General features: G+C 39.6%; 1 protein-coding gene across 1 annotated transcript; it reads right to left on the minus strand.

Annotated features, from left to right (window-relative positions):
- Window positions 1–275: 275 nt before the first annotated feature.
- LOC134910169 (alcohol dehydrogenase 1-like) lies at window positions 276–27,658 on the minus strand. Its single transcript, XM_063917899.1, has 9 exons — window positions 27,551–27,658; window positions 21,323–21,424; window positions 11,552–11,693; window positions 7,530–7,617; window positions 4,469–4,688; window positions 3,607–3,867; window positions 3,127–3,262; window positions 1,952–2,090; window positions 276–537 (listed from the first exon to the last, which is right to left on the minus strand). Exons 1-9 carry the CDS (start codon window positions 27,566–27,568, stop codon window positions 483–485), a joined length of 1,161 nt encoding a protein of 386 aa, XP_063773969.1. The 5' UTR covers window positions 27,569–27,658; the 3' UTR covers window positions 276–482.

A 27,658-nucleotide genomic window follows, 5' to 3' on the forward strand; every position in this document is an offset into this window, starting at 1 on the left:
TTTAATAATAATGTAGGAACTAAAAAGCCCAAATTATGTAATTTTAACTGTTTTTATCATTTAAAAAGAAAAATACAGATTCAAAACCAAAACATGGTAGGGCGGTTTTGGCAAAAGCAAAAATCAATTATGATTTACCAAAACCAAAACATGGGGTCTCTTAGCTAGTGTCTTGCCTATGGCCCCATGTAGTCTTAATCTAGCTCTGATTTGTCTGCCTACACTAACAAAATGCTAAATATATGTAATTCAATAAACATACAGTAAGCATTGCATTTAAAGCAAAATAATATATTTTATTATCTTGTAGGTCATTGAAAGTATATTTAAAAACAAAGTACTGTATTTATGATTATTTGATAGAGCAATCACCAAAAGCTAGGACAGAAACTACAAAGCCAACCCTAAGAAATTTAAGAAAACTGCCAGTTGGTGCATGTGTTACATTCAAATGAAGGAAGACTGTCATTGTTGACAGGTGATTAGCATTCCTTGTCAGGTGATTTCTGTTGCGCGATTACCAGAACTGTACGGATACTGTGGGAAAATAAAAAAAGGTTTAAAAGTAAGTCAGAGGATAGTTCATTCTAAAATGATCTTATTAAATTGTGTCATACTGTAGAGAAGAACTGATGGCTGTTGATTTCTTTTTGAACATTACAAGCAGGGGGGGGGGGAGTAATAAAGCATTATCTTTGTATGTTTTTTTGATAGGAGTTTTGTTTTGACTATAGATTTTTAATAATTTAAACATATTCAAGACTAACCATGAAAAAGTAGACTATACGACTTATCTACATTTTTATGGTATTCTGATCCACTAAGAAATACAGCAGTTAAACAGTTACTAACTTCATCTATATACAGATGTAGCCACGCTCATCGTTGCCGTGATGCGTATGCATTGCGGCAGCAAAGGCGTGGCAATAGTGCCCATGAATATGTGCAAACACGCGCACTATGGAGCGAACGCTGAGATGCGTATGCCCGTGGGTATGCAATGCGGCATAGATGAGCCTGACTGCAGCTGTACTTGAGATCAGACAATAAAACTAAATGCAGCATTTGCTTTTATTTTGGGCCCATCTTACACATAAGTGCAATTTTAGCGCGGGAATCATTATGTAACGTTATGAGCCTATGTAAGATTAAAAATGGCTGTCCATGTTCCCTGTCTATAAATTCTGTTCCCACCTATCTGCAACAATTTACAACAGAACTTGGAGAGAGCTTGCAAAACTACAGTATAGTAGTCACATTTTTAAAGTTTTGAAATGTAGCAATATTTATTGCCCTACAAAGCTATGATGTGAGTTTATTATTATCTATAGTATTTCCATATTGTAGTATTTCTATATGATTAACATACAGCAAATGGTGTGGCTAGGACAAGAGATATATGAGGAAGTAAAGGGATTTGCAATGCAAAATATGCAAATATAGGTCTGGGCCATGATTTACAATTATGTATCTTGACACAGAAAGAGTCAATATTTGATGTTATTATTTTTTTGAATGATAAAAAAGTAAGTTCTCCCACAGCTCTATATTGTTCTGTAACGTAACAGGATTCTGAATATATCTGACGAGTAACTTTTTAATGAAATAAGGGATTTGGCACAGATGTGATAATTATACTTGTCAATTATATTTTTAAAACTACTCTGGGTAGAGAGAGGGCAATGTCAGTGTTGGATGAGGAAACTAAGATGGCAGACAACAACAAAGATGAAGCAGATAAGAGAGGTATTGTTTAAACACAGTGTAAAGTGTGAAATATAAGTATTCCCAGCACTTATACATGACTAATTAAGTAACACTGTGAATTATTGATCTTAGTGGTAAAGACTATAAAAATAGAGTCTTCAATTCAAAACTGAATCTAATTCAGATCATTAGACATTTAACAATTTATCCCAATGGGAAATGTAATTTCAATCACACTGCTTACGTTTTTCCATTTTTCATTTGATCAAATCCCTCATTTATCTTTTCTAATGGGAGCCTGTATGACACGATATCATTAAGGTTAAATTTTCCAACCATGTTTTCCTGTACCAAACAAGGGAAGTCCAGAGGTGCCTTATAATCTACAAAACAGAACAAAAAATAGAGGATTTTTTTCTTTATAATACATTTTAGACAGATACAGGTATGTACAAAAATATGGGGATGTGTAACTCATTATTTAAAACATATCATTCAGTAGTGTTCAAAGCATCATTAGGTTTTATACTGTACAGAATGTTGCTGTAACATCTGAAGTGACTAAAGGAACACACATTCTATAGCCACCCCCCGGCAGTAACTTAATGAGTGATCAGGAGTACAGTACAGTATATGGGGGGGTCATTCCGAGTTGATCGCTTGCTAGCAGGTTTAAGCAGTCATGCAAATGCATAGTCGCCGCTCACAGGGGAGTGTATTTTTGCTTTGCAGAAGTGCGAACGCCTGTGCAGCAGAGTGCGTGCAAAAACATTTTGTGCAAAACAAGACCAGCCCTGTAGTTACTTATTCTGTGCGATGATTGCTGCGATGAGTGACTCGGTTATGACATCAGATACCCGCCCAGCAAATGCCCGACCACGCCTGCATTTTTCCAAACACTCCCAGAAAACGGTCAGTTGACACCCATAAACGCCCTCTTTCTGTCAATCTCCTTGCTTTCGGCTGTGCGATTAGAATCATCGCTAGAACCAGTGCAAAACTACAATAGACCTCGTACCCGTACGACGCGCGTGTGCATTGCGGTGCATACGCATGCACAGATTAGCCATTTTTTTCACTGATCGCTATGCAGCGAACAACGGCAGCTAGCGTCCAACTCAGAATGGCCCTCCTAATCACAATTTGTACCTGTTATTGCAAAAAAAATAAAAAATAAAAAATGTATTTTTGGTTAGATAACATACATACTGGGATGAATCATAAATCACGTTACTAGCAGCTTAATTATATATCATTCACAATACTGATAAGATGCTTAAAAAAATGTTAACTAAGGTATGAGACAAGCATCCTTAAAGTATGGAGACATTGGTTTGTGTATCCTTTCGAGATCTGTGAAAGTACTGTAAGTGATGAGTGTCGAGGAACAAAATATAATAACTAATTTGCATACTGTACCTCCCAAAAAGCCTGATTGGATTGTGCGTCCAGTTAGAAGCCACATCACATCTAAGCAAAGTCTATCAGTTGAATTGGGAACCCCAATTATAGTGGCAACTCCATAGGAATAATTGGTTGACTGAATCATGGATGCCTAATGGAACAAAAAAAGTGCAAGTTGTTTATAGTCAAGAGCCTACGAAGAGATTGCAAACTGATGCACAGAACATTATTATGAAGACGAGGCTGTACTCCTCATTGCACCTTAGAACTATCAAAAGACAAAAATATATAGCATTCCTACATAACAATGCTCATATTAAGATTGTACAACAAATGTTACTAAAAGAAAACTGTATGGTAAATGTTAGAAAAATTGTGGAAACACATGTATTAATCTTCAAAAAGCATTTAGTACTTAGCGTAGGCACAAAGTATTGTCAGATCATTGTGTGTAAATGTAAAATGCAAGTGTACATATTTATATGTTTTTCTTACCATCACATCAACTTTTCCAATGCATTCAAATCCAAAGTCAGCTCCTCCATTTGTCATTTTCGTAATAACCTCATGAATGGGTTCTTTAAAGTCATTTGGGTTCAAACATTCCGTACATCCCAGCTCTTTAGCTTTAGGGAACTTGGATGGGTTGATGTCTACTCCAATAATCCTTGAAGCACCAGACACTTTGCAGGCTATGACAGCTGACATGCCAATTCCTCCCAATCCAAAAACCACACAACTGCTGTGTGGTGTTACCTAGAAAAAAAGGAAACTAGTTCATTGCACTTCTAGGCATATTGGAGGATTACATTCTATTGTGATATATTCACTGAAATAATGGAATAAAACTATCAATGATTTCTAAATATAGAAACTATTAGAATTAAGTTCATTTTCAAATGGGACTTATTGTATCACTCTTCTATCAATTATACATTGGAGACTATTGAGTTTTTTTTATTGTGGTTTGATATATAAATGCAGGTCAAATATAAATAATTTAAACACAATTAGCTGTTTTTTTAAATATCAATGTACTAGTAGCTTGGACCCATCTCATGATAATTCGGGGTCCGCCCATTCTAGGCCCAGTCTGTCCTTAGTTCCTGGTCCTGTCCCATTACAGTTACCTTGTGGCACATTCTCCTCTTTGCTGACATGTCTCCATTGCCAGCTGTGGGAGCCATTGAAAGGTGTGGCTCTCACTATGTATGTCCGAGACATGACAGCCATCCTACATTATTTTATAATTCCCACAACTTGCAGAATAGTGACTTTTATATTTCTGTATACAGAAGTGAAGTTAGACAGAATTTACCCACTATAAAATGATGAAATAATGTATGACCAGACTTACTTTTGCAATGTTGATGACTGACCCATAACCAGTGGAAAATCCACAGCCAATCAGGCACACTTCATCCAAAGGGGCAGCCTTGTCAATCTTAACACATGCAAATGCATCAACAACAGTGAATTCAGTAAATGTGCTTGAAGACATGAAGTTGTGGATCAGTTTCCCATTGATAGAAAATCGACTGGTTTTGTCAAGCATGAGTCCACAATTTTTTCCAACACTGTAAGAAGAACACTATTTATGTGCTTTTAATTTGATTACAATAAACCTATTGTCTTCAGCTTGTAAAAATGTAAGCATCAAAAATGTAAATTACAAACTATTGAGAAGCGACTACTTAATACACAAGGCCAGTGGATTTTTTTCCTTTATGAATTGACTTCATATTTTAGAATAGATTTGTATTGTACTGTGATATTAGATATTATCACAAGGCTTTATCATAATTAAGATGCCAGGGCAGGAGCTTGTGAAAAAGCTCTGTTCCGGAGGTGTGTCTGCATGAGGCTTTCACAATAGCGAAAGTCTTCATTTGCTGGGGCACACTGGCACATGCCCAGCAAGGCAGTGCAGAGTGTGGAGATGAATCATTCCGCCTGTGTCTGATAGGACGGGTTGGGTATGCGTGACCAGTGGTCAGGAGACTGCTGGTCAACATTCCGATATGGAATCCTGGCTTGCAGATGCTCAGCGGGGGTGGGGGTGAGCGGAAATCAAAGCGCTCGCCACAGGTTATAATCCCACTCTGTGGGTGTTATGGACACCCACGAGTGGGAATAGTCCCTGTTAGTCGGCATGCCGACTGTCGGGACTGTAAAGGGGTGGGATTCCGAAGTTGGTATTGTGACTGGAGGTCTCCTGACCGCCGGTCACGTACCTGCCTCCCTGATAGGACATGCATGCAGAAAGATTATAAATGTTTATAATAGAAATTCAGTAAATAAAAATACGTAACCTGCAAACAGGGATCTCTGATCGGTGGTCTTCTTCTGCATCAGGTGAGCTGTGTGGTCAGCTGAGCTGCAGTGAACATCCTGGTTGACATCTCAGCTGACTGCACAGCTCAGCTGATCATGTTTCAGTCGCAGCTCAACGAACAGAGATCCTTATGTGCAGATACATTTTAAAACTTATTTTCTAGTATAAACATTTATCTATAAGACACAGAGACTGGGCATAGGCTATATTAATTCCTAGGGAAACATTGGCTCAGGGTTGTGTCCAGCAGTCATGCTTTGTGGTAATGCTTTGTGGTGAGACTTAAATTAATGGGGTTCTGGCAATATAAGCATAGGTGGCAGTAGTGAGTCATGGATTCTGTGTGGGGCAGAAGGGATTTGCTCACACAGGAAAGAAAAAGGAGGTTTGACCACGACTACCGACTGCTGAAATTAGTCCAGGTGGCACTGATAGCAGACAAGTATAAATCCAGCCCAAGTGGGGTTATGAAATCCAGTCAGGCTGTGGTGGCAGTCAAAGAGCCCAGTATTTCAGTGTCTATAACCTGCAGGAGGCATGGAAGACCACAAATCTCTGTGACTGTGCTTATGTTGCTGAGAAGAAGCCAAACCTGTGGGTCTTGAGTCTGAGATGGCCAAGAGGCTCTATCTAAACCTTCAAGAGGCAGGGAGGACTTTGAGAAGGCCAGGAGTTGATTTACCTGTGAAAAACAGGACTAAGACTTCATGTGAGCCTTTGTGATGCAGACTAGCTCACCACTGTAGAGAGGGGCGAAGAAGTTTTAGTGCCCTGAATGATGGCTAGGTTGTTTGTCATTTTTGATATAATTTATGCTGACAGTAAATCTCCTTTTGTTTGATTGACCTGAAAAGCTGTGTGTGACCCTGTTTAAAGCACACAAAAGAGTGCACCACTAAGCCCTATACCAAGGTAAATGGTATGCGGTTAGCATACTGTTCATCAGGATCCCAGCTGTCATAATACAGATGCCGGAATCCCGACAGGGGCACCATACTGCTGACAGTATACCAGTGAGGTAGGTGATTCCCCCTCTATGGGTGTACACAACACCCATAGAGGGAAAATAGAACCTGTGGCAAGTGTAGATTGCCATCGGTCCCGCAAGGAGCTTCATTGCGCTTGCCCCCCTGCTGGAATTCTACCGCTCGGTATGCCGATGATGGGATTCTGACGTTCGGCACCCCGGGTGGCAGTATCAGTGCCGTAACTAGACATTTTAGCACTGTGTGCCACAAATAGCATCGGCGCCTCCCACACACACACACACCCACACACACACACACACACACCAAATATAAAACCGTGCCAATGTAGCCATAGGCGCATGCCAAAAATATAGGGGCATGGCTTCATGGCGAAGGGACATGGCTACATAGCTCCCTTTTACACAGTAAGGCAGGTAGAGTCCCATTGTACACATTGCAGCAGGCAGAGTCCCCCTTTTACACAGTACGGCAGGTAGAGTCTCCCTTTTTACACATAAGGCAGGCAGAGTCCCCATTTTTACACATAAGGCAGGTGTGTGTGTCCACACCTGTCACAGCGGTGTGTGTGTGTCCGTCCCCACCTGTCACAGCGATGCGGCATCAAGAACTCTCAGGCGCAGACACTCATTTACAGTACATATAGCTGAGGCTTCGAGTCTCCCTGGCAGCATCAGTACAGGCAACAGCGGCTCATATACGGGAGCAGGCGCCTGAAACAGTGCTCCCACTCCCTCTACATGTCAGAGACAGCGGCGGGGCTGACAGGCAGAATTACCGCACAACGGCCACTGTAACACATGGCACCTGCACCACCACTCCCCATCCCTGACAGAGGCAGCGGATGGACACAGACGCCGCAGACAGCGTACATTTCAAGACTCCCTCACTACATAGAATGACCGTACGTGTGGGGTGTGCTGCCTGATGGTCTGCCTTCAGTGCAGTTGCGCTGTGGGCAAGGCACCATCGGCACACACCTAGTTACAACCCTGGGCAGTATATCATAGCGAACTCAGCTAATTACCCCAGATTTGTCACAGGACACTAGATAAAATCATGCATAAGACACAACGAGTAAAAAAAAAAATCCTTACTCATTTTGTTCACAGAAGTTGCTGCCTTCATGCAGACAGGCTTTACACTTCATGCACATTGGACTACACAATGGGATGACGTGATCTCCTAAAGAAGAACAAATATGCAGGTGTAGAGACTCATGATAATGTGATCATCTTTGGCAATAAACAAATTAAAAACTACATGCAACAATGCCTCTAATTTTCACTGTAGGCACTTACTTAAAGTTACAGTATCCCTTTTAATTTATGAACATGTATATTCCCAAGCTGATAATAATTGTTTTGCAAATCATTGATTGTAGGGGGGTTGTAAATGTAGCTTTACATAGATGTGTTATACTTGTAGACATTCACAATATTGATATTCATTACAGTATGTCAACATTAGAATTTTAACAAAGTCTTAATTTCAGCATAGGACATGTCAACATAGTCACAACGCCGACATGGATGTTAGGTTGATATAACAGGGAAAAAGGGAAAATGGAAACCCAAGCACCAGTGAAAGACAACATTAAAATCTTCGTATAGTGAGATGAATTGATAGATAAATGTACAGTATAATCCACAGTCTGGGTAGAGTTATATCTCACTTTGGCCCAGTGTATACTTATACTGAGAGAGTGAGACTTAATGGGACCATATGGTAAAAGCAGATGCTTACACTATTTATCCCAGGGTGCTAATAGGACTTGCTCATCTGCAGTATAGTGTGTAGCACACAACAGACAGCAGCAATCTGAAACACACAAACAAATGGGATTAACTTTTCAATGGCATTAGGTTTGGTTTGCCAGCAGCCGGGATCCCAGACGCCAGGGTGCAGGCAGGGGGGCGGCCTCGCTGTGCTTGCCATGCTGCGGGCACGGTGGCTCGTTGCGCTCACCACAGGTTCTATTCACACTCTAAGGGTGTTGTGGACAATCACGAGTGGCAATAGCCCCTGTTAGCTGGGATTCCGCTGTCTGCATTTTCAGTGGTCGGGATTTCGGCATCGGTATCCTGACCGCCGCGATCTCGACTGCCGGCAATGTAACCACATCCCATTTACTGTACTAATCTATTGTTACCTGCTGTCTATCTCTAATATACAGTAGGATAAACTATTCCTGTTTGAATTCATGTGGCATTACTCTTGGTGCATATTTATACATTTTAATATTTACCTAACAAAATCTTACTGTTAAATTTCTTTATATTTCTGTATATGCCTATAATGCTGCTGTCAGTAATGTGAATAATAATTCTGTGGAACACTCTGGTTTTTACACTGTGCTATTTTACATTATATTTTGTAACTACACAGTACGGGTTACCAGTACTGAATGATATATGAGTGTGCAGCATTTATGCTTTTTCACAGTGTCCATAAGGTTCAGCCTAAACTATCAGTTTTTTACTGCGCTGATCGGGAATATCTCTCCTAGAAAACTAGCACAGGTTGCCTGTTCATTACTGTGCTTTTTCACAAAATACACCATATACTTATGTCCATGAGGCAACTTCATCTAGATGACCAATATTTTGTGAGCTACCTTCTGTATTTGTATGATGTTTCTCCATTTTATGTACTGTATTTTAACAAATGAATTAAAAGTTAAGTCAGAGGTTCCCAAACTGTGTGCCGTGGCTCCCAGGGGTGCCTCGGGACACGTGCAGGGGTGCCCTGGGTTGCTGGTCCAGGACCAATTCAAATTATTCATGGTCAATATAATAGGCAAAACCAGTGCTGGTGGCTGCCAGTCATAAAATATGTGGCCAAACAGAAGCAAATCTTGTCCCTCACCACACAACTGACCCTAAGGATGACATATAAATGCGATCTACTTAATGTAATATTTATTTATAAATTTCTATATAAGAAATTTTTGGCCTAGGGGTGCCGTGAAAAAAATTCTGATATTCTAGGGCGCCGTGATTCAAAAAAGATTGGAAACCACTGAGTTAAGTATTAACAATTGAATAAGAGTGTCCCACAATAAAAGACAGTCTCTATCCTTCTCTTCTGTGTTATACATAATTGAATTGTTGACATAGCCTTTTTATTGTTATTCTGTTCCTAGCCCTAATAGTAACCCTAACCATAATGATAAGACTTAATAGTAACTTCAAACCATATGGTAGCACTAACCCTAACATTAACCCTAATGATAACCCTAACCCTAATGGAGATGTTAGTAATATGACAACATTTTGCAGGTGTCGGCATTATGAAAATGTCGGCATTTTAACCATGTTGACACAGTCAAAATGAACATTTTGCTGTCAGCATTGTGGATGTTGAAATTGTGAGAAGAGACATTCTCACTGCATACTCTACAAACAATGGGGGGTATTTAATTGTTTGAAAAGTCAGTTGGGTGTCTGTTTTTTCCTATCTAATGGAGAGGAAAAAATAGACACCCAACCGACTTTTCAAACAATTGAATTCCCCCCAATGAGGCTAATTCCTCATACTGTACATGGTGTTTTATTCAGACCTGGGCTACTAGCCAGGGCTAAACACAGAGAGCAGGGAGTTGTCCACACAATTAATTGAATGACAACCTATTCTTTGTATTGTAGTGGACACAATTCATAAGGTACAGTAAATACAGGAAGTAGGAAGGTATTATAGGTAAAGACAATGCATACTGTATAAGAGTAGTGGGAATACAGGTGGTAGACAAGGGAATCAGATGCATGCAGGGGTAAGACAAAAGACATCTGGAAACAAGTAGAGGTAACCTTCTGACATACAACTAACACAGAGAGCATACTAGAAACATTCAGAACATCAGGACATACTGTTTACAGATGGCAGAGAAGGAAGTCAAACAAATACAGGTGGGAAACGAGATATAAAGGGGATAACACAGGTTGTAGAAAAGAGACATGTGGCAAATACAGATTGAAGACCAGAAACATCCAATTGTAAAGTGCAATGGAATTTGCTGCACTATATAAGAAACTAAATAACTGTTAATAAATAACTAAATTATACAAATATTTATCAGACAACAGACATAATGAAAAACGTAGGCATCGGAGAAAATATTTGGGGCAAATACAGAGGACAGAGGCATTACCTCCTTGACTAGTGGAGCCCACCTCTGCTTTCAAAAATACGGGTACCCCTACGTCCTTTTTACGCCTGATGCTTATTCTTTAAATAAGGGGGACCGCATGCTTTCTTTCAGTTTATTTTTAAAACCAGGACTGTCTCAAAGAGCCGGGGGCTGGTTATGCTTGGGTGGGGAGCCCGCGCAGTTTTTTTACCCCAATTTTTTAACAATTTCTTACACTTTTAAACAGGGAAGCCTACATAGATCTCACAGATCTGTGTAGGCTTCATGTATGGGAGTGTTTGGCTGCTGGCAAACACAGCAGCCAAACACATCCACATACACCATCGAAAAACATGATTCAGTAAAACATAGGAGCATAGTCAATTCCTGTGTTTTACTTGTTAAAAAGCACCCAAGTCGAATCGATCCTACTTATGTTTGATATCAATCAAACATGGGTGAGATTCGTAATCAATGTACACCTCAATCTCAGTGTTCATGTCCTACCATGACAGTAAACTCTGAAATCCATTTTTTCAGTCCATACAAAGAAAACTACATATATGCAATTGGTCCATCTATGCAAATGGCAGAATTTTAAAGTGCGTGGGGAGCTTTTTGGTCAAGATTTGTGTTAAAAGACTGAGGGGGGAATTCAATTAGTCCCAAGTTTCTCACATTTTATTTTTACATTTTCTGTGATTTTATTTCAGGCTATTCAATTAGCCCCTGTTTTTTTGTGCGCAGAAAAGTATACATTTTTGGGCAAAAACACATAGATTAAAATTCATGGATTTATGTGTTTTCTCCTGCAGCTTGGCGAAAATGGCTATTTTTTTGGGGATTTTTTTTTAACAACTGGATGAGGGCCCTAAAAAAAAATCTGATCATAGCTGCTGACCGTGGTGAATTGATTCCCCCCTTTGCAAATTTACCTTACTGTTACAGTATTTTCTGCCTTATTTACATTTAAATAATTCTTAATATTACCTGGATGAAATTTTGTCACTCCTTCTCCAACACTCTCAATAATTCCAGCTCCTTCATGTCCCAAAATAATGGGAAATTTTATGCCAGCCATTCCACCTCCCAAAGCATGGTCATCAGTGTGACAGATTCCACTGGCATAAATCTAGTAATAAACACATTGACAAATAAATAAAAATACATATTTAATCAAAATATATTTGGTTCTATTAACATTAGAACCTTTTTTCAAAAGTACAGTATGATGTAAGATTACCTAGATTCATGGTAATGGTGGTCACCTTAACACTAAGAGGCCTATTCAGTGTTTGGAGCAAAGCTAAAAAAACAAAAAACAAAACAGATTTTGCTGCAAGTAGGTAATTTTGAAAATGTCCAAATTAATATAGATCTGATTTGAGAGAGAAGTGTAAAAATAAAATATTTGGGGGCTACATGTAAAGGCAGCCAGTATGTACCCTGCATGCAAAAAAAATATATATAAATAAATAAATATTGCACCCAATGTATTTTGTATGTCCTAGAATAAAGTTATGTGCTCCCAAGTCAGAATCAGCCCCTAAGTGTGTGTGTGTGTATTTATATATTGTGTTCTCCTATATATTTATAGTCAGTTGAACTTGACAGGCTGTCAGAAATGCAACAACAAACATTAATATCAAAGTGTAAATAACTATGTATAATTGTTGGTGCATTCAAATTAAATGAAATTAAATACACATGCAATCTGGCACTTTTCTGTAACTTTTCAAAACTTCTGTGTTAGGGGCCTGTACATGAGGACATGAGGGAAGGCTATTAACCAAACTGCACCATCATACATCTCCTCACTCATCTCAAAATATCTCCCTACCAGACCTCTCCGCTCTGCACAAGATCTGCGTCTCTCATCCACATGTATTAACTGTTCGCACTCAAAATTACAGGACTTTACCCGGGCTTCACCCACTCTGTGGAATGCCCTCCCACGCACAATAAGACTCTCCACTAGTCTCCAAACCTTTAAACGTCCCCTGAAAACTCATCTCTTTAGACAAGCCTACCAAATTCCTGACCCACACACATAACGTTCAATGCCTCCCTATCAAGTTACATCCCCTCTGTACAGTCCACATAAACTCACATTTTGTCTTCCAACATTGCTGGGTGATCATATCATACAACCCATTAAGAACCTAGCAATCTGGGGAACCATTATGTAACAGGTAGCATCTATCCTTGTGTATCAATGCCTATTTCCCTATAGATTGTAAGCTTGCGAGCAGGGCCTTCCTACCTCTATGTCTGTCTGTCTTTGCCCAGTTTTGTTCTATAACTGTTGTTCTAATTGTAAAGCGCAACAGAACATGCTGCGCTATATAAGAAACTGCTAATAAATAAATAATAAATAATTATCCCAAGTGATAATTATGTTCTGAGCTTGCTCATCATGCCTACTAACAAAGTAGCACTTCCGGAAAGCTGCTCTTTCTGCGGAGTCAGCATTGTGCATTGTATTCAACTGTATTAGATTAAATAGACTGTAATCTACCCCCTCTCAAAGCTGCATCCCCCCTCCCCACCACCTGAGACTATACCCTCTGATGTATAAAGACTGTAATCCCCCATAGCTGTCGCTGGCTGAGACTGTACCCATAGCTGTATAATTACTGTAACTCCCCCTCTCCCAGAGCTGCAGCCTCCCCCCACCCCCTGAGACTGTACCTATGTCTATATGAAGACTGTAATATCCCCAGAGCTGCAGAACTGTGTCCCCCCCCCCCCCCTGCCATCTGAGACAGCACACATGACTCATAGTTGCCTACCCTCCAGCATTCTGCAGGAGACTCCCTGAAATAGTAGCAATCTCCCTCACTCCCTGAATAGTCCATCAATCTCCCTGATTGCACCTTAACCCCATTATGTAGCTGTTACATTCTTGGGGGGAAAAATAAATCAGTGCTATATACATTCAAGTGGGAACATCAGTGCCATTCCCCAGCATTGGTTATTTGGCACAATGATCCCTATGGCTACATGCATTTTAAATAAGGTTTCTCCTGGCCATTTATAGTATATGGAACCTCTTGTAAAACACAATACACAAATATATCCTTAAAAATATCAGTGTCTTCTCATCATCAAGTAGATCTTACTAACTTTGGGGCTCATTTACATTTGGACATAAGTCATTTTTATGGTGCGCCTATCTGATGTAGCAGTACACGTCCACGCTAATAGGTGTAATGGGCCCTACACACTGCTCGATACCAGTGAAAGATATGAATAATCTCTTTCAATAATGAACGAGATACCGTTCATATCGGTCAGAGTGTAGGCACCAACGATGAATGATGTGTGGCCCCGCGCTCGTTCATCGCTGGTGCCGGCTCGTTTAAACATGCAGGCCAATATGGGCAATATCATCCATATTAGCATGCAGTGCTATGGAGTCGGGTGATGGGGGGAGTGAAGAAACTACACTCTCCCTGTCACCTCACCCCCCCCCCCACCAGCGGGTCACCCGTCTGCCGTATCGGCTGTCGGGCAGCTCGGCGGCGGGTCGCGAGGTGTGTAGGGCCCTTTACTTTCACAATCTCCCTGAAATGCTTTTTGAAAAGTAGGCAAGTATGACGTGGCTGTATAAAAACTAACTCCCCTCCCCCCAACCTGAGCTGCATCTCCCCTCCACCTGAGACTGTACCCGGAGCTGTATAAAGAGTTTAACTCCCCTCCAGAGCTGCAGACACCTCCCTCAGGGGCGTTTTAAGAAAGGAGGGTACCCGCATGCAGCCTCCATTGCGTCCCCTCCCAGGGGCAAACGCAGGATTTACTGGGGGGGAAGTGGGGTTCCGTAGGAGGATATATATATGTATATATATATATATATTTATATATAAAACTCCAAATCTGTATCCGGCACTCTGGGACAAATGACCATGCAAATAACAGCAAGTAACTTCAATGTTTCGGGGTATTTAGCCCCTTTATCAAGTCTTGATAAAGGGGCTAAATACCCTGAAATTTTGAAGTTACTTGCTGTTATTTGCGTGGTCATTTGTCCCTGAGTGCCGGATACCGATTTGGAGTTACACATGCTTGAATCAGGGCACCAGGGCATTTTGTTATCAGTTGCAGGATTGCCGGGCAGCTACAGGAGCATATTACATATATATATATATATATATATATATATATATATATATATATAAAAAACAACCTCCACAAGCCAGCACTCCTTGGATAGCTTTCAAATAACTTGCCAGGGTGCTGTCACTGGGCCAATAGACCCCTTAATATATATTCCAATACACAGAGGCACTCCCGGACTTCAAAGTTAGTGAAACAATGCGGTAATTAAATTAAACGTTTCGGGGTACTGCCCCCCGTCATCAGGACACACACATATCAACTAGTGTACAACATAAAGTGCTTAAATACATGCACTTACAGATCTCCAGATCGTTCTGTAGCCTCCCAGTGTGTGCTCCCAGCGTCCGCGCCTCACTTCCGGTCCCGAGTGTGATGTCGCCCCGGAAGTGACGTCCACCGGGTCACAACACCAGTGCTGCCCAGCAGAGCCGGTCATAGGCATAGGCAAACTAGGCAATTGCCTAGGGCATTTGATATGCCTAGGGGCATCAGCAGCTTCTGCTGATTAAAATAATATGCAACATGCCTATATTCTGTATGTAGCATTTCATATGCAGATACAGCCACAGTCTCACACAGTATAAAGGCATGCTGCATATCAGTTTAATCAGCAGAAGCTGCTTGTGCATCCTAGCCACATAGCAATGCAAATAAGATGCATTTTCATAAAAAAAAAGTGCCCGGCGTTAGCATTGATGCAAGATTTGTGAGGACACATCTGTATCCAAGCAGAGGCAGAGGTCACAGTGTTAGTGGAAGTGTGAGTGCTGTGTGCATGTGAGTGTGTTGGTTTTGCAGTAGTGTTTGGAATATGTGTAAGGAGCATTATGTGTGTCATGTAAAAATGCATTAATAATGTGCAACATATGTGTAAAGGGCCACTATGTGTGTCATTATGTGTATAAGGGCATTAATAATGTGCGGCATATGTGTAACAGGGTACTACTGTATGTGTGTCATTATGTGTATAGGGGCACTAATAATGTGCAGCAAATGTGTAGGGGGCACTATGTGTGTCATTATGTGTATAAGGGCATTAATAATATGCGGCATATGTGTAAGGGACATTATGTGTAAAAGGACATTAATAAAGGTTGTCATAATGTGTAAGGTGCATTATGTTTATAAGGACATTAATGTGTCTCATATGTGTAAGGGGCATTACTGTGTGGAATTGTGTATAAATGCATTACTAATGTGTGGCATTATGTGTATAAGGTGCTCTACTATGTGGTGTTGCATATAGAAAGGGCACTACTGTGTCATCTAATATAAATACAGAGCAATAAGGTGTGGTGTAATGGGAATAAGGAGCAGTTTAGTGTGATGTAATGTGAATAAGGGGCTCTACTGTGAGGAGTAACGTTTATAAGGTAAAGTGATACTACTGTGGGATGTAATATGAATTATGGACACTATCGCAATATAAAATATGAATAAAGTTGCAGTACTGTGTGGCGTAATTGGAATTGGGGTTACTATTGTGTGGCCATGCCCCTTCTCAGCAAGAAGATGCCCCTTTTTGGGCTGTGTGTCAAATGTGCGAACTGTTCCTATTTAAAATATAGGGGGTACAAGGACTGCTATGGGTGAGGGGTGATGGTGCTGGGAAAGAGGTGCAAGGTCAGAGGCAGAACCAGCAGTGGTGCTAGGGGGCACCAGCCAAAATCTTGCCTAGGGCATCATATTGGTTAGGGCCGGCTCTACTGCCCAGGTTGCCATGGTGATGCCGCTGGAATCGCCGCATCACCATGTGACCTGTGAATACATAATATCACAATAACAACAACACAATAATAATGATACAGTGCAGTGTTGATCAGTCTTAGTGTAAAACATGTGCAAATACAATAAAACATAAGATAATATTTGATGCTTTGTAAACAATAAACTCAGATGCTATATATCGCCATCTAGTGACTGTGCTTCAAATATTTAAAACATTGAAGAAAGGTTTAAAAAGAAACATATTGCCACACTATATATTGGTGTTTCACCGTGTGCTCTTAATTAATGCATCAAAAATAACCATTTTGCTATAAAAATATATTTTTTATAAAAAAGAATGCTAGCTCTCAAAATCAGTGCTTTTGTGTGCTTCTACTGAATATCAATAATCTTCCTCCAATTACTTAATTAAACCTATACTTCTAGTGACACATATTCATAAAAAGAATCCCTATGTGGGCAAATATTTATACTTAGCTGGAAACATTGTTCCTGTTAAGACCTCCATTCCACGGAGTCAGGTCTAGACATGGGGTATTGTAGTAATTCATCAAACAGAAAAATGGAACCTAGTATCCGACCCAGCTTCCAGTCCCTGGTATGGTCAATGCCCTAATATTTATATGTGCATGGTGGAATACCAGATCCCTATAAGTCTTTTATAAAAAAGACTTATAGGGATCTGGTATTCCACCATGCACATATAAATATTAGGGCATTGACCATATCAGGGACTGGAAGCTGGGTCGGATACTAGGTTCCATTTTTCTGTTTGATGAATTACTACAATACCCCATGTCTAGACCTGACTCCGTGGAATGGAGGTCTTAACAGGAACAATGTTTCCAGCTAAGTATAAATATTTGCCCACATAGGGATTCTTTTTATGAATATGTGTCACTAGAAGTATAGGTTTAATTAAGTAATTGGAGGAAGATTATTGATATTCAGTAGAAGCACAGAAAAGCACCGATTTTGAGAGCTAGCATTCTTTTTTATAAAAAAGATATTTTTATAGCAAAATGGTTATTTTTGATGCATTAATTAAGAGCACACGGTGGAACACCAATATGGTATGGTATGGTCAATGCCCTAATATTTATATGTGCATGGTGGAATACCATGGTGGAATACCAGATCCCTATAAGTCTTTTATAAAAAGTGGCAATATGTTTCTTTTTAAACCTTTCTTCAATTTTTTAAATATTTGAAGCACAGTCACTAGATGGCGATATACAGCCTCTGAGTTAATTGTTTACAAAGTGTCAAATATTATCTTATGTTTTATTGTATTTGCACATGTTTTACACTAAGACTGATCAACACTGCACTGTATCATTATTATTGTGTTGTTGCTATTGTGATATTATGTATTCACAGGTCACATGGTGATGCAGCGATTCCAGCTGTATCACCATGGCAACCTGGGCAGCATTGGTGTTGTGACCCGGTGGACGTCACTTCCGGGGCGACGTCACACTCGGGACCGGAGGTGAGGTGCGGACGCCGGGAGCGCACACTGGGAGGCTGCAGAACGATCTGGAGACCTGTAAGTGTATGTATTTAAGCACTTTATGTTGTACACTGGTTGATGTGTGTGTGTGTCCTGATGATGGGGGGCAGTACCCCGAAACGTTGAATTAAATCACCACATTGTTTCACTAACTTTGAAGTCCGGGAGTACCTCTGTGTATTGGAATATATATATATATATATATATATATATATCTATATATCTATATATATATCTATATCGTGTGTGTATATAAAAAATATATATCTATTTTGTATATGTGTCTCTCTCTCTCTCTCTCACACACACACACACACACACACACACACACGTATACATTACACATGCACAAAACACACCACTAACATACTGTACACACATACTGTACCCGAGGCCAGGCTGAGAGGAGAAAGCCAGGTCCTCTGGACAGTCTATGCCAGTGATTTTTAACCTTTTGAAATTTGTATGTTTGTTTTTTTAATCAAATATATCAACAGAAATAAAACCAATACATTCACCCCCACTGTAATAAAACATAGTAATAGTAATTCCACACACTGTCCCCCACAGTAAATACACCGCACACTGTCCCCTAAAGTAAAGCCAAACATTGTACACCCCTCCCCCACAGTAATTCCACACACTGTGCCCACATAGTAATTCCACACATTGTAACCCCCCATAGTACAGGTAATGCCACACACTATGCCCACATAGTAATGCCACACATTGTACACCCTCCCCATACAGTAATTCTACACACTGTGCCCACATCGTAATTCCACACATCTTAACTCCTCATACAAACACCACACACTGTACCCACATAGTAATGCCACACACTGTGCCCACATAGTAATGCCACACATTGTACCTCCATCCCCCCACAGTAATTCCATACACTGTGCCCACATCGTTTTTCCACACATTGTAAACACACACAACAATAATTCCATAACTGGCCCCCTACTTCAATCAAATAAAAATAAAAAATAAAAACACTGGCTCCAACCTCAGTGTACAGCTCAGGTTTCCATCTCAGTCAGTATCAGAGCAGTGAGGAGCAGCACAGAGCATTCCCTCCCAGCATCTTAGCAGAGCCTGGCCCCAACCCCAATGAAGCAGGACTTGCTGGGCGGGCGAGCTGGCAGGCGACGTAGCGTGCCTGACCTGTGAGTCACACCCGCATCACCATACAGCAGGGCACGGCTGGCCGCTGCAGTGCCTGAACCCAATAGCAATGACTGTGGCAGCTGACATCTTTGGTGAGCGGGCATGCGGTGGCTCATCTGACAGTGCTGCTCTATGCAGAGAGCTCTGCCAACAAGAACTCCCTGCAGCAGCTGTGATCACGTATGTGGTCGCGGTTTGTAGTGAGACAGAGACACAGTTGTCTCCATCTCTGTAAATAATTTGGCCGATCAGGGGGGTTTCTGGGACTCAGAAACCCTCCTTGCGTGAACCACTGCCTCCTCTCTGGCAGCTAGTAGAGTCTACTGCGCATGCGCTGGTCTTGGGGAACAGTCGCCCGTGCCTTGTTCCCGGGGACATCTCCAGTGCACATGTGAAAATCACTCGGAAATGGCCAATATCCAAGTGATTTGTGCCCGCATTTCAGGGGGGCTGCCGCGGAACTGCGGAGAGGTAAGTATACTATATGAGTGCAGTGTGTGCGGGTGGTGTGGGGTGGGGTGGGGTGGTGTGGGGTGGTGTTGGCCCTCCCCCTTGGGACTAGGAGGCCGTGTGCACTACACACACTGCATCCATTATAGAAATGGCTATGCGTGGCTGAATAAAGATTGTAACCCTCGACCCCATGTGAGACCTGCAGCCCACAAGACTCCTGAGATTGTATTCATCGCTGTAATGCCCAGATTGTAACAGCCCCCACTGCTGCTGCTATCTGCACAAGAGGACTGCTGTGTTGGTGTCATAGAACCTGGAGGGGATAAGTTAACTGTTGGATGTATGAGGACAGAGGGAAGGATCTGAATAGATCCCTCTGCTGCACAAGCTGTCAGATAAACGGCAGCTTGCAATGGTATTCGAGTGCTGTGGAAATTGTCAGGGCAGAATTGTGACCAAGCAGTATCAGTGATTTCTTCTGCATTACGTAGTTGATGAATAGTCATTTTCGCAAAAACAGAAGAAGAGGTAGGCGCACTGGTATGGTCACCAAGTTAGCAAGTGACAAAATAATTATATATCAGAATAATAAATATAAAATATATTCTTAGATATTGAGTCTAAATGCTAGTCTTATCATTTCATACAAAGGACAGAAAAACTCATCATAATGCCAGTGGTACTCCCAAGAGTTTGGACAAAATATGAAATAGTAGAGACACTAGGAAAACTCTCTTTTTTGGGGCACTCTTATTAAATATTAAATCTTAAAACTTAACTTTTATGTATGGACTCACATGAACACAAACGCACATTTAACATATATGAAAAGCATAAATTATCGCCTATAACATTAGGACATTATATTCTATACAACCCTGTAAATACAATATAAATAACACCGATGTTATTGTATTTCTAGTTCTCAAAGACACTTGTTCCAATATTAATTGATGAACAAAACAATATAATTAGAATAATCAAGAATTGTTATGCCTTTGTGTAACCCATTTGATCGATGTCTCTTTAGAAAGTTCTATATATATATTCAGGTCTCCAGGCACAAATAGTATTAAACTACAAGCATCTTTTGAACTTCACAAATGGCAGCATATAAATCTCAACCATAATCTCTGTGGAATATTGCCACTATAATAACAATGTTTCACCTATGTATCCATATCCTAAATCAACTGCAATGTCCGCTGTGTACAGTTACATATAGTATTGCTATACCAATGATTGAAACATCGAATGGCCAGTGAGCGATGTTTCAATCAGTGGTAGTCTGAAGGTGAGAAGTAGCGGTGTACAATATCATTCTATTCAGATTCTATTACACTTATTTTTGTCTAGTTCCAGTTTTTGTATGTTATGAGGATGGAATAATAGGCTAATAGCAATACTATATGTAACTGTACACAGTGGACTTTGTTACAATATTATAACAATATTTTTACCAAGGGTCAATCATCTACATTGCACTTGATTTAGGATATGGATACATAGGTGAAACAGTGTTATTATAGTGGCAACATACCACAGAGATTGTGGTTGAGATTTATATGCTGCCATTTGTGAATAAGAGTGCCCCCAAAAAGAGAGTTTTCTTTGTGTCTCTACTATTTCATGAATAGTCATTTTCACCTACTTTTGTAGAAATTAAGTGCTGATGAATAGACCCCATAAACATACAAACGTCCAATAAAAAAGTGTTTATACAGTATTTTAGTAAGTAAATGAATATAATAATGAGGGTAATAATAATAGGTTACCTTTATGCGGATTTCATTGGCTTTGGGTGGAGCAACATCTATTTGCTCAATGACAAATGGCTTTTTGCTTTCATAGGCAACTGCAGCCCTGCACTTGATAACCTGAAACAAAGTATGTAAATGTATTCATGTTTGTAATCAATATACAGTAATGAGGGGACATTGCCCTTAAAAGTATGAGGTTAATCATATTATTTTGACAGATAACTACTGGAAAATCCATACAGGTCTAAAACGTAATTAAGAAATGAATACAATACATTTGACGGATGTAGTATGAGTGATCAGCGGCCGGGATCCCGACCGCTGGCATATCGACAGCTGGGTGAGCGCTAATGAGCCCCTTGTAGGCTCGCTGCGCTCGCCATGCTGTGGGCACGCTATTTATTCTCCCTCCAGGGGGGTCGTGGACCCCCAAGAGGGTGAATATGTGTCGGCATGCTGGCGGTCGGGATCCCGGCAAGCGGCATACTGAAGACCACCCCATTTGACGCATCATAACAGAGAAATTCAGCAATTCCCACTAAAACAAATTATTAATTAGTGTTCATTGTTAATTTAAACGGTGTGGAAAACTAGTATGAAAAACATCATGTGTTAATGTACTGGTAATCAGTTAGATAAACCAGAATGATGGGATGATGTCAGGGGCAGGACCTTTAAAGTACAAAGGCTAGATGCATCAACACTTGGAGAGTGATAAAATGGAGAGAAAAAGTTCCTAACTGCCATGTTACAGGCTGTAATGACAGTTAAGCGCTGATTGGTCGGCACTTTTTATCTCACCATTTTATCACTCTCCAAGCGATGATGCATCTAGCACCACATTTTTAAACCTTGAGGCTGCTGGGAAACTGAGGGACAGTCAGAAGCTAGGCCACTTTGGAGTTTACACCTTTTCTGCCTGAAAAGAAAGGTATAAGGGGGAGATTTATCAAATAGTGAAGATAGATAAAGTGTTGAGAGATAAAGTACCAACCAGTCAGCTCCTGTCATTTTTAAAACATAGCCCGTAAATGAACAGTTAGCAGCTACCTGGCTGGTACTTTATCTCTACTTTATCTCTCTCCAAGCTTTGATACATCTCCCTCTAAAACTACAGAATTCTACATTGCAGAAGTTTCCCCTTGCTGTTGTACATGAAGGACTGAAGTATGCATATCTCTTCTGTTCTCACTGTATCCTGAATTGACCTCAGCTAGTGGCAGGGTGCCTGCCAGAGATATCCATAACAAAGTAAAGCTTTGTGGCTCCTCCCTATTTTCCAAGTCCTTGTTTTCATGCCTGCTCTAACAGTAAAACTGGCACAAGACTGCACACTGTAAAAAAGGTTTCTTGTTTCTGCATGTGTGGTAAATTGGTTTTATTTCATGCAGCTATTTGATATGATAAATGTGTGTTGGCTGTTCTCACCGTGCTCTACAAGCTTTGTAAACATTTCGGGTAAGAATGACATACACTTCACATATTCAGAACTTACACTATAAGGATTTATTACTAGAAGGCCCCAATTTATCAAGCCCTGGAGAGTGATACATTTCATGGTGATAAAGTACCAGCCAACCAGCTCCTACTCTAACTGTCATTTTTCAAACACAGCCTGTAACATGGCAGTTAGGAGATGATTGGTTGGTACTTTATCACAGTGGAATTTATCACTCTCCAAGACTTGATAAATTTGGGCAATAATATGAAAAAAAAAATTACTATCAGTTTGGCTATAGAAGAGTCAAAATAAAAACATATTTTAACATGCCATTTTTCTGATTTGCATGTTATTACATAAACCAAGCTGACCAATTTGTGGGCCAATAGCAGTTTGCTTAAGATTGAAAATACTGCGTTTTATTCCTACATTTTACTGGTACACAGAATTGCTATAGAATTCCACTGGTTAATAGGCCACTGGTTGGCCACTGCTGCTATAGATGATATCAGTATTTTATTTTACAAACAAACATACACAATTCACTATCTGGAGTTATTGTACAGTAAAAAAAAAACTGGTTAGATAATATTTCTCAAAATATTCATGTTCTACAGCTTGTAGTGCAAGGTCCTTAAACTTGCAATGGTGTATTATTGTGGCAGTAGTATGAAACAGTAATGTTCACTCTATACCTTGCTCGTACATTTCTCTGCTTGGAATCTGGACTACCAGTAATTTTTAGGTTAGAAAGAATATTTGAATAGTGATGCTTTGGCTTTAGCAGTTTTTGGGAATAGCTGGTGGAGGTCTGAAGTCTATGCGAGCTCTGCAGTAAGTAGAGGCATACATCCAATTCAACTTTATTCAACTTTATTTTAATTAACAAGAACAGTCAATTAAATGAATTACATGTGCAATCAGCAAAGTCATAAAAAGCATAATGAAAGCATTATCACCCTAAAACTTCAACAAGGACAGTCAGTAAAATTTAACAAGTTTAATGATGTTGGGCAGAAACTACATTTTAATCAACTAGTGCGAAAAAAAATAGATCTGCATCGTTTGTTGGCAGCATAGCAAACACTTCACTGTTCGGGTGGGACAAGTCTCCTAGTATGCTTTGCACTTTGTTGAAAAGCCTTTTTTCATATACAGTATCTCCTGCACACTAGGTAGGTGCAAACCAGTCATGTTACCAGCTGACTTGACAAACCTTTCAAGAGACTTGAGCTCGGCTGCCGGGCAGTTACAAAACCACGCAACAATCCCATAAGTTAAAACACTTTCAACAACTCAAGAATAAAAATTCACAAAAATATCCCTACACAGTCCTGAGGCATACATTTTCCTTCAAAAAACTACAAAAAGATGCTGCTGGGACTTCTTGACTAACCCCTGGGTATGAACAATCCAGGACGAATCCTTAGTAATATTCACAACTAAGAATTTAACCACCGCCACAAGGGCCTTATTTAGGTTTGTTAGCAAAACAAAAAAGTTAGCAATTGGGCAAAAGCATGGTGCACTGCAGGTGAGGCAGATGTAACACGTGCAGAGAGTTAGATTTGGGTGGATTATATTGTTTCTGTGCATGTAAATACAGGCTGCTTAATTTCTACACTACAATTTAGATTTCAGTTTGAACACACACCCACAAATCTCTCGCTGCATATGTTATATCTGCCCCACCTGCAGTAAAGCATAGTTTTGTCCAATTGCTTACTTTTTTGGTTTGCTGACAAACCTGAATAAACCCCTATGTTACAATGTTTCATAGATTGTTTACTTTTTTGTTATTTAAAGAAAAAAAATCCCTGTCCCTTCATTTTCATTGCCGGACTGGTGCTCGGATAGTAGCACTGTGTTTCCTGTGTGCTTCTTGGATATCTGTAGTTTGATTGACATCTTGCAGTGTTAGGGAACAGAAGGACAGAACTCTGGGATCTACAGTATTCATAAAGATACTGAAGTGGGTCACAGTAAATTACAAACCAGATTGCGTCATATCAATGCGATATATCTTGAAGTTAGAGTGATTTTATAATATTTACACATCTTGAGATGTCACATGGTATCCTGCCTCCTCAGCGAAGTAGTCAATGAGTGCAGTTAGCAAATTACTACTTTATTGTATTGGGATCCAGATACTGTGTATGTACTAGTGAAGTTAGGGCATTCACATTGAAAGCCCTCCAGTCGCTGCACACATATCAAATGTGCCAGCTCCATAGCAGGGCACAAGGGGTGGTGGCGGCTGAGCTGTGCAGGTAGGAGAAGAGACGTATGGGGTGGGGGTGGGGGGGGAGGTAGATAGCGGGAAACTTGGAGGAGACATATTACATTGGAAGAGGGAGCGGGGCTGTTGGGACTTGCTGGATGGAGTTAAAGCAATGGTTTAAAATATCTATGAATGATACCATGACAGTAACATGTGTGTGATATTGAAGGTATCCACCCAGTTGCTCTGGAGTGGATGTATGACTTGTAATGGCTGGGTACTAATTCCAGTTTATAATACAGTAGGCAATAATAAAATATTCACACTTATATAATGTTCACATTCATATGGCATAGCAGGGGCGCAAATCACAGATTGAGCATTTTATTAAAAAAAACACTAGTAATTATTATTTTAAAATTATATTAGGAGCCAATACTATATTTATCAGGTAACTTAGAATATAAACTTTGTTGTGGAACAGTACATAATCATATGATCATGTGCACAAACACGTTGCACAGACAATGGCATAAATTAATTTACTTCATTGTAATGTATCAATGATGTTGTCTAATGTGTACACATTTCTGGGCCTGATTCAGAGATGGAAGATTATGTAAAGCAGCTGCGTCTTTGCTTACTCAGAATGGCCACCTCCTGCCTGCATATGAGGCCAGTAAATCTGTGTTGGAACACGCAGACACTAGTTTATGACATTCAATTCCAGGGACGGACTTGGGACGCTTTTCAGCGCTGGCATTTCTGTGTGCGCATGTGAAAGGGGTGAGCACGTGCAAGGGGTTGTGCCACAAGTCATGGGGGCGTGGACTTATGGTACGTCCCCAAATTTCTTTTAAGTGGGTAGTTCAGAAGAGGGGACACTGCTCACAGGGGCATGCTTTAAAACAGAAAGCAAAATGGAGAGCCGGAAGCTGCGCTGTTTCCCAGCTCTCTCTATGACCAGCCCTACACACCATATCATCGGACCTTCTGGCATATGCCAGATGTGCCAGATGGGCAGTCCGGCTCTGCTTAAGTCGGTCTGGATCATTCAGTAATTCATTTGTGATCAAATTGTTTAATAGTGTAACTAAAGTATTAATTCTTGAAAAATACTGCTGTTTAATACTGTATGTGTATGTGTTGTTACTGGGCTCTGAGAACCTGGAGTTGAGAGTTAATATATTATGTAGTAGGAACTACAGTAATAGTAAATAATTTCATCCTTTTTATTCCCTTTTACAAGTTCACAAAATTATTTATTTATGTTTTTGTTTTCCGTACATATTGTGCTTTCGCTGCACATGTCAAAGTAATAAAGTCTTACATAATGAATCCTTTATATCTACATATATTTATACAAAGGGAAATAAAAAATAATTACATCTGTAATGTCATCTAATTAGTATGAAATATGTATATTGTAACATCCACAGAGATTACAGCAAGTAACATACAGATTTATGTATTGAACATTGTACTGTGTAATTGTTATATAGATATTAATCAGTTACATCTATACCTGTATAACAAATAAATGCCATGCAACATATCATATATGCCTTAAGGCTGTTGCATCCTCTTATATCAAATGAATATATAACAAAAATATGTAAACAAAAGTTAATTTCATATTCTCATTAAATGTAGTTTTACCTAATTCATAGGTCATTTAGCTGTATTGTATGCATTGATTTCTTAATATGCATCTCTTTTTTTCACTTGTCTATATTTTATAACCTGCAGTTATTACTTTTATATCCAATGTATGTAGACAGCTGTAGACTTTTAATAAAATGTATTTACAGATAGTAAAATAAAAGAGATGAACATCAAAACGTACAGTAATAATATATAGTCACAACTACTCTGTTTTATTCACATTTCATTTCACAGATTACAAAGTCTATATTTTGATCATATTGAATATCTAGTTTCCAAACTATAGACTGTACGTCTTCTAAAATAAATTGTGCATTTATAATTAGCTGTATCATTATTTTATATTTGATTAACTTTTGAAATATCTATATAACATTAAAACAAAATTAAACTAAACTGAATTCTTAATAAATACAAGGAACGCAATATTTAGTAACCATTGCCCAAGGTGTTCTCTGTCTGAATCTGTAGTTGTGCAATCTGTATCAGCAAAACATTGTCTACTGGATGTTGGTGTATATTTGGATGCTCATTTCAGACAGTACATAAATGAAAGCTCATTGAAAACCCAGAAACATATGGTTAATAAAAAACTACATGTAGCACAAATTAAGATGTGATGTCTATATCTACATATTGTTTATTTAAATTATACATGTTAAATAGTTTTAGCAGTATTGAAACTGCAGCATTTCCTTACACATCTTACTCATCTAGATAATTACCCAGAAACATATGGTTAATAAAATAATGTACATGTAACACAAATAAAGATGTGATGTCTATATCTACATATTGTTTATTTAAATTATACATGTTAAATAGTTTTAGCAGTATTGTAACTGCAACATTTCCTTACACGTCTTATTCATCTAGATAATTGTATTTAGTTAAACCCAGTGAATGTGAAACGTACCTTTCCAGCAGTTGACATTTCTGTTCAGTTACAAAGGGTTCTGTAAATGATAAAGAAAGATGATCAGGTTTTATCTGCCTGTCAAAACTTTCAGTGTTGAGAGTGAAA

The sequence above is a fragment of the Pseudophryne corroboree genome, chromosome 1 (genome assembly GCF_028390025.1).
Source record: "Pseudophryne corroboree isolate aPseCor3 chromosome 1, aPseCor3.hap2, whole genome shotgun sequence".
Taxonomy (NCBI): Eukaryota; Metazoa; Chordata; class Amphibia; order Anura; family Myobatrachidae; genus Pseudophryne; species Pseudophryne corroboree.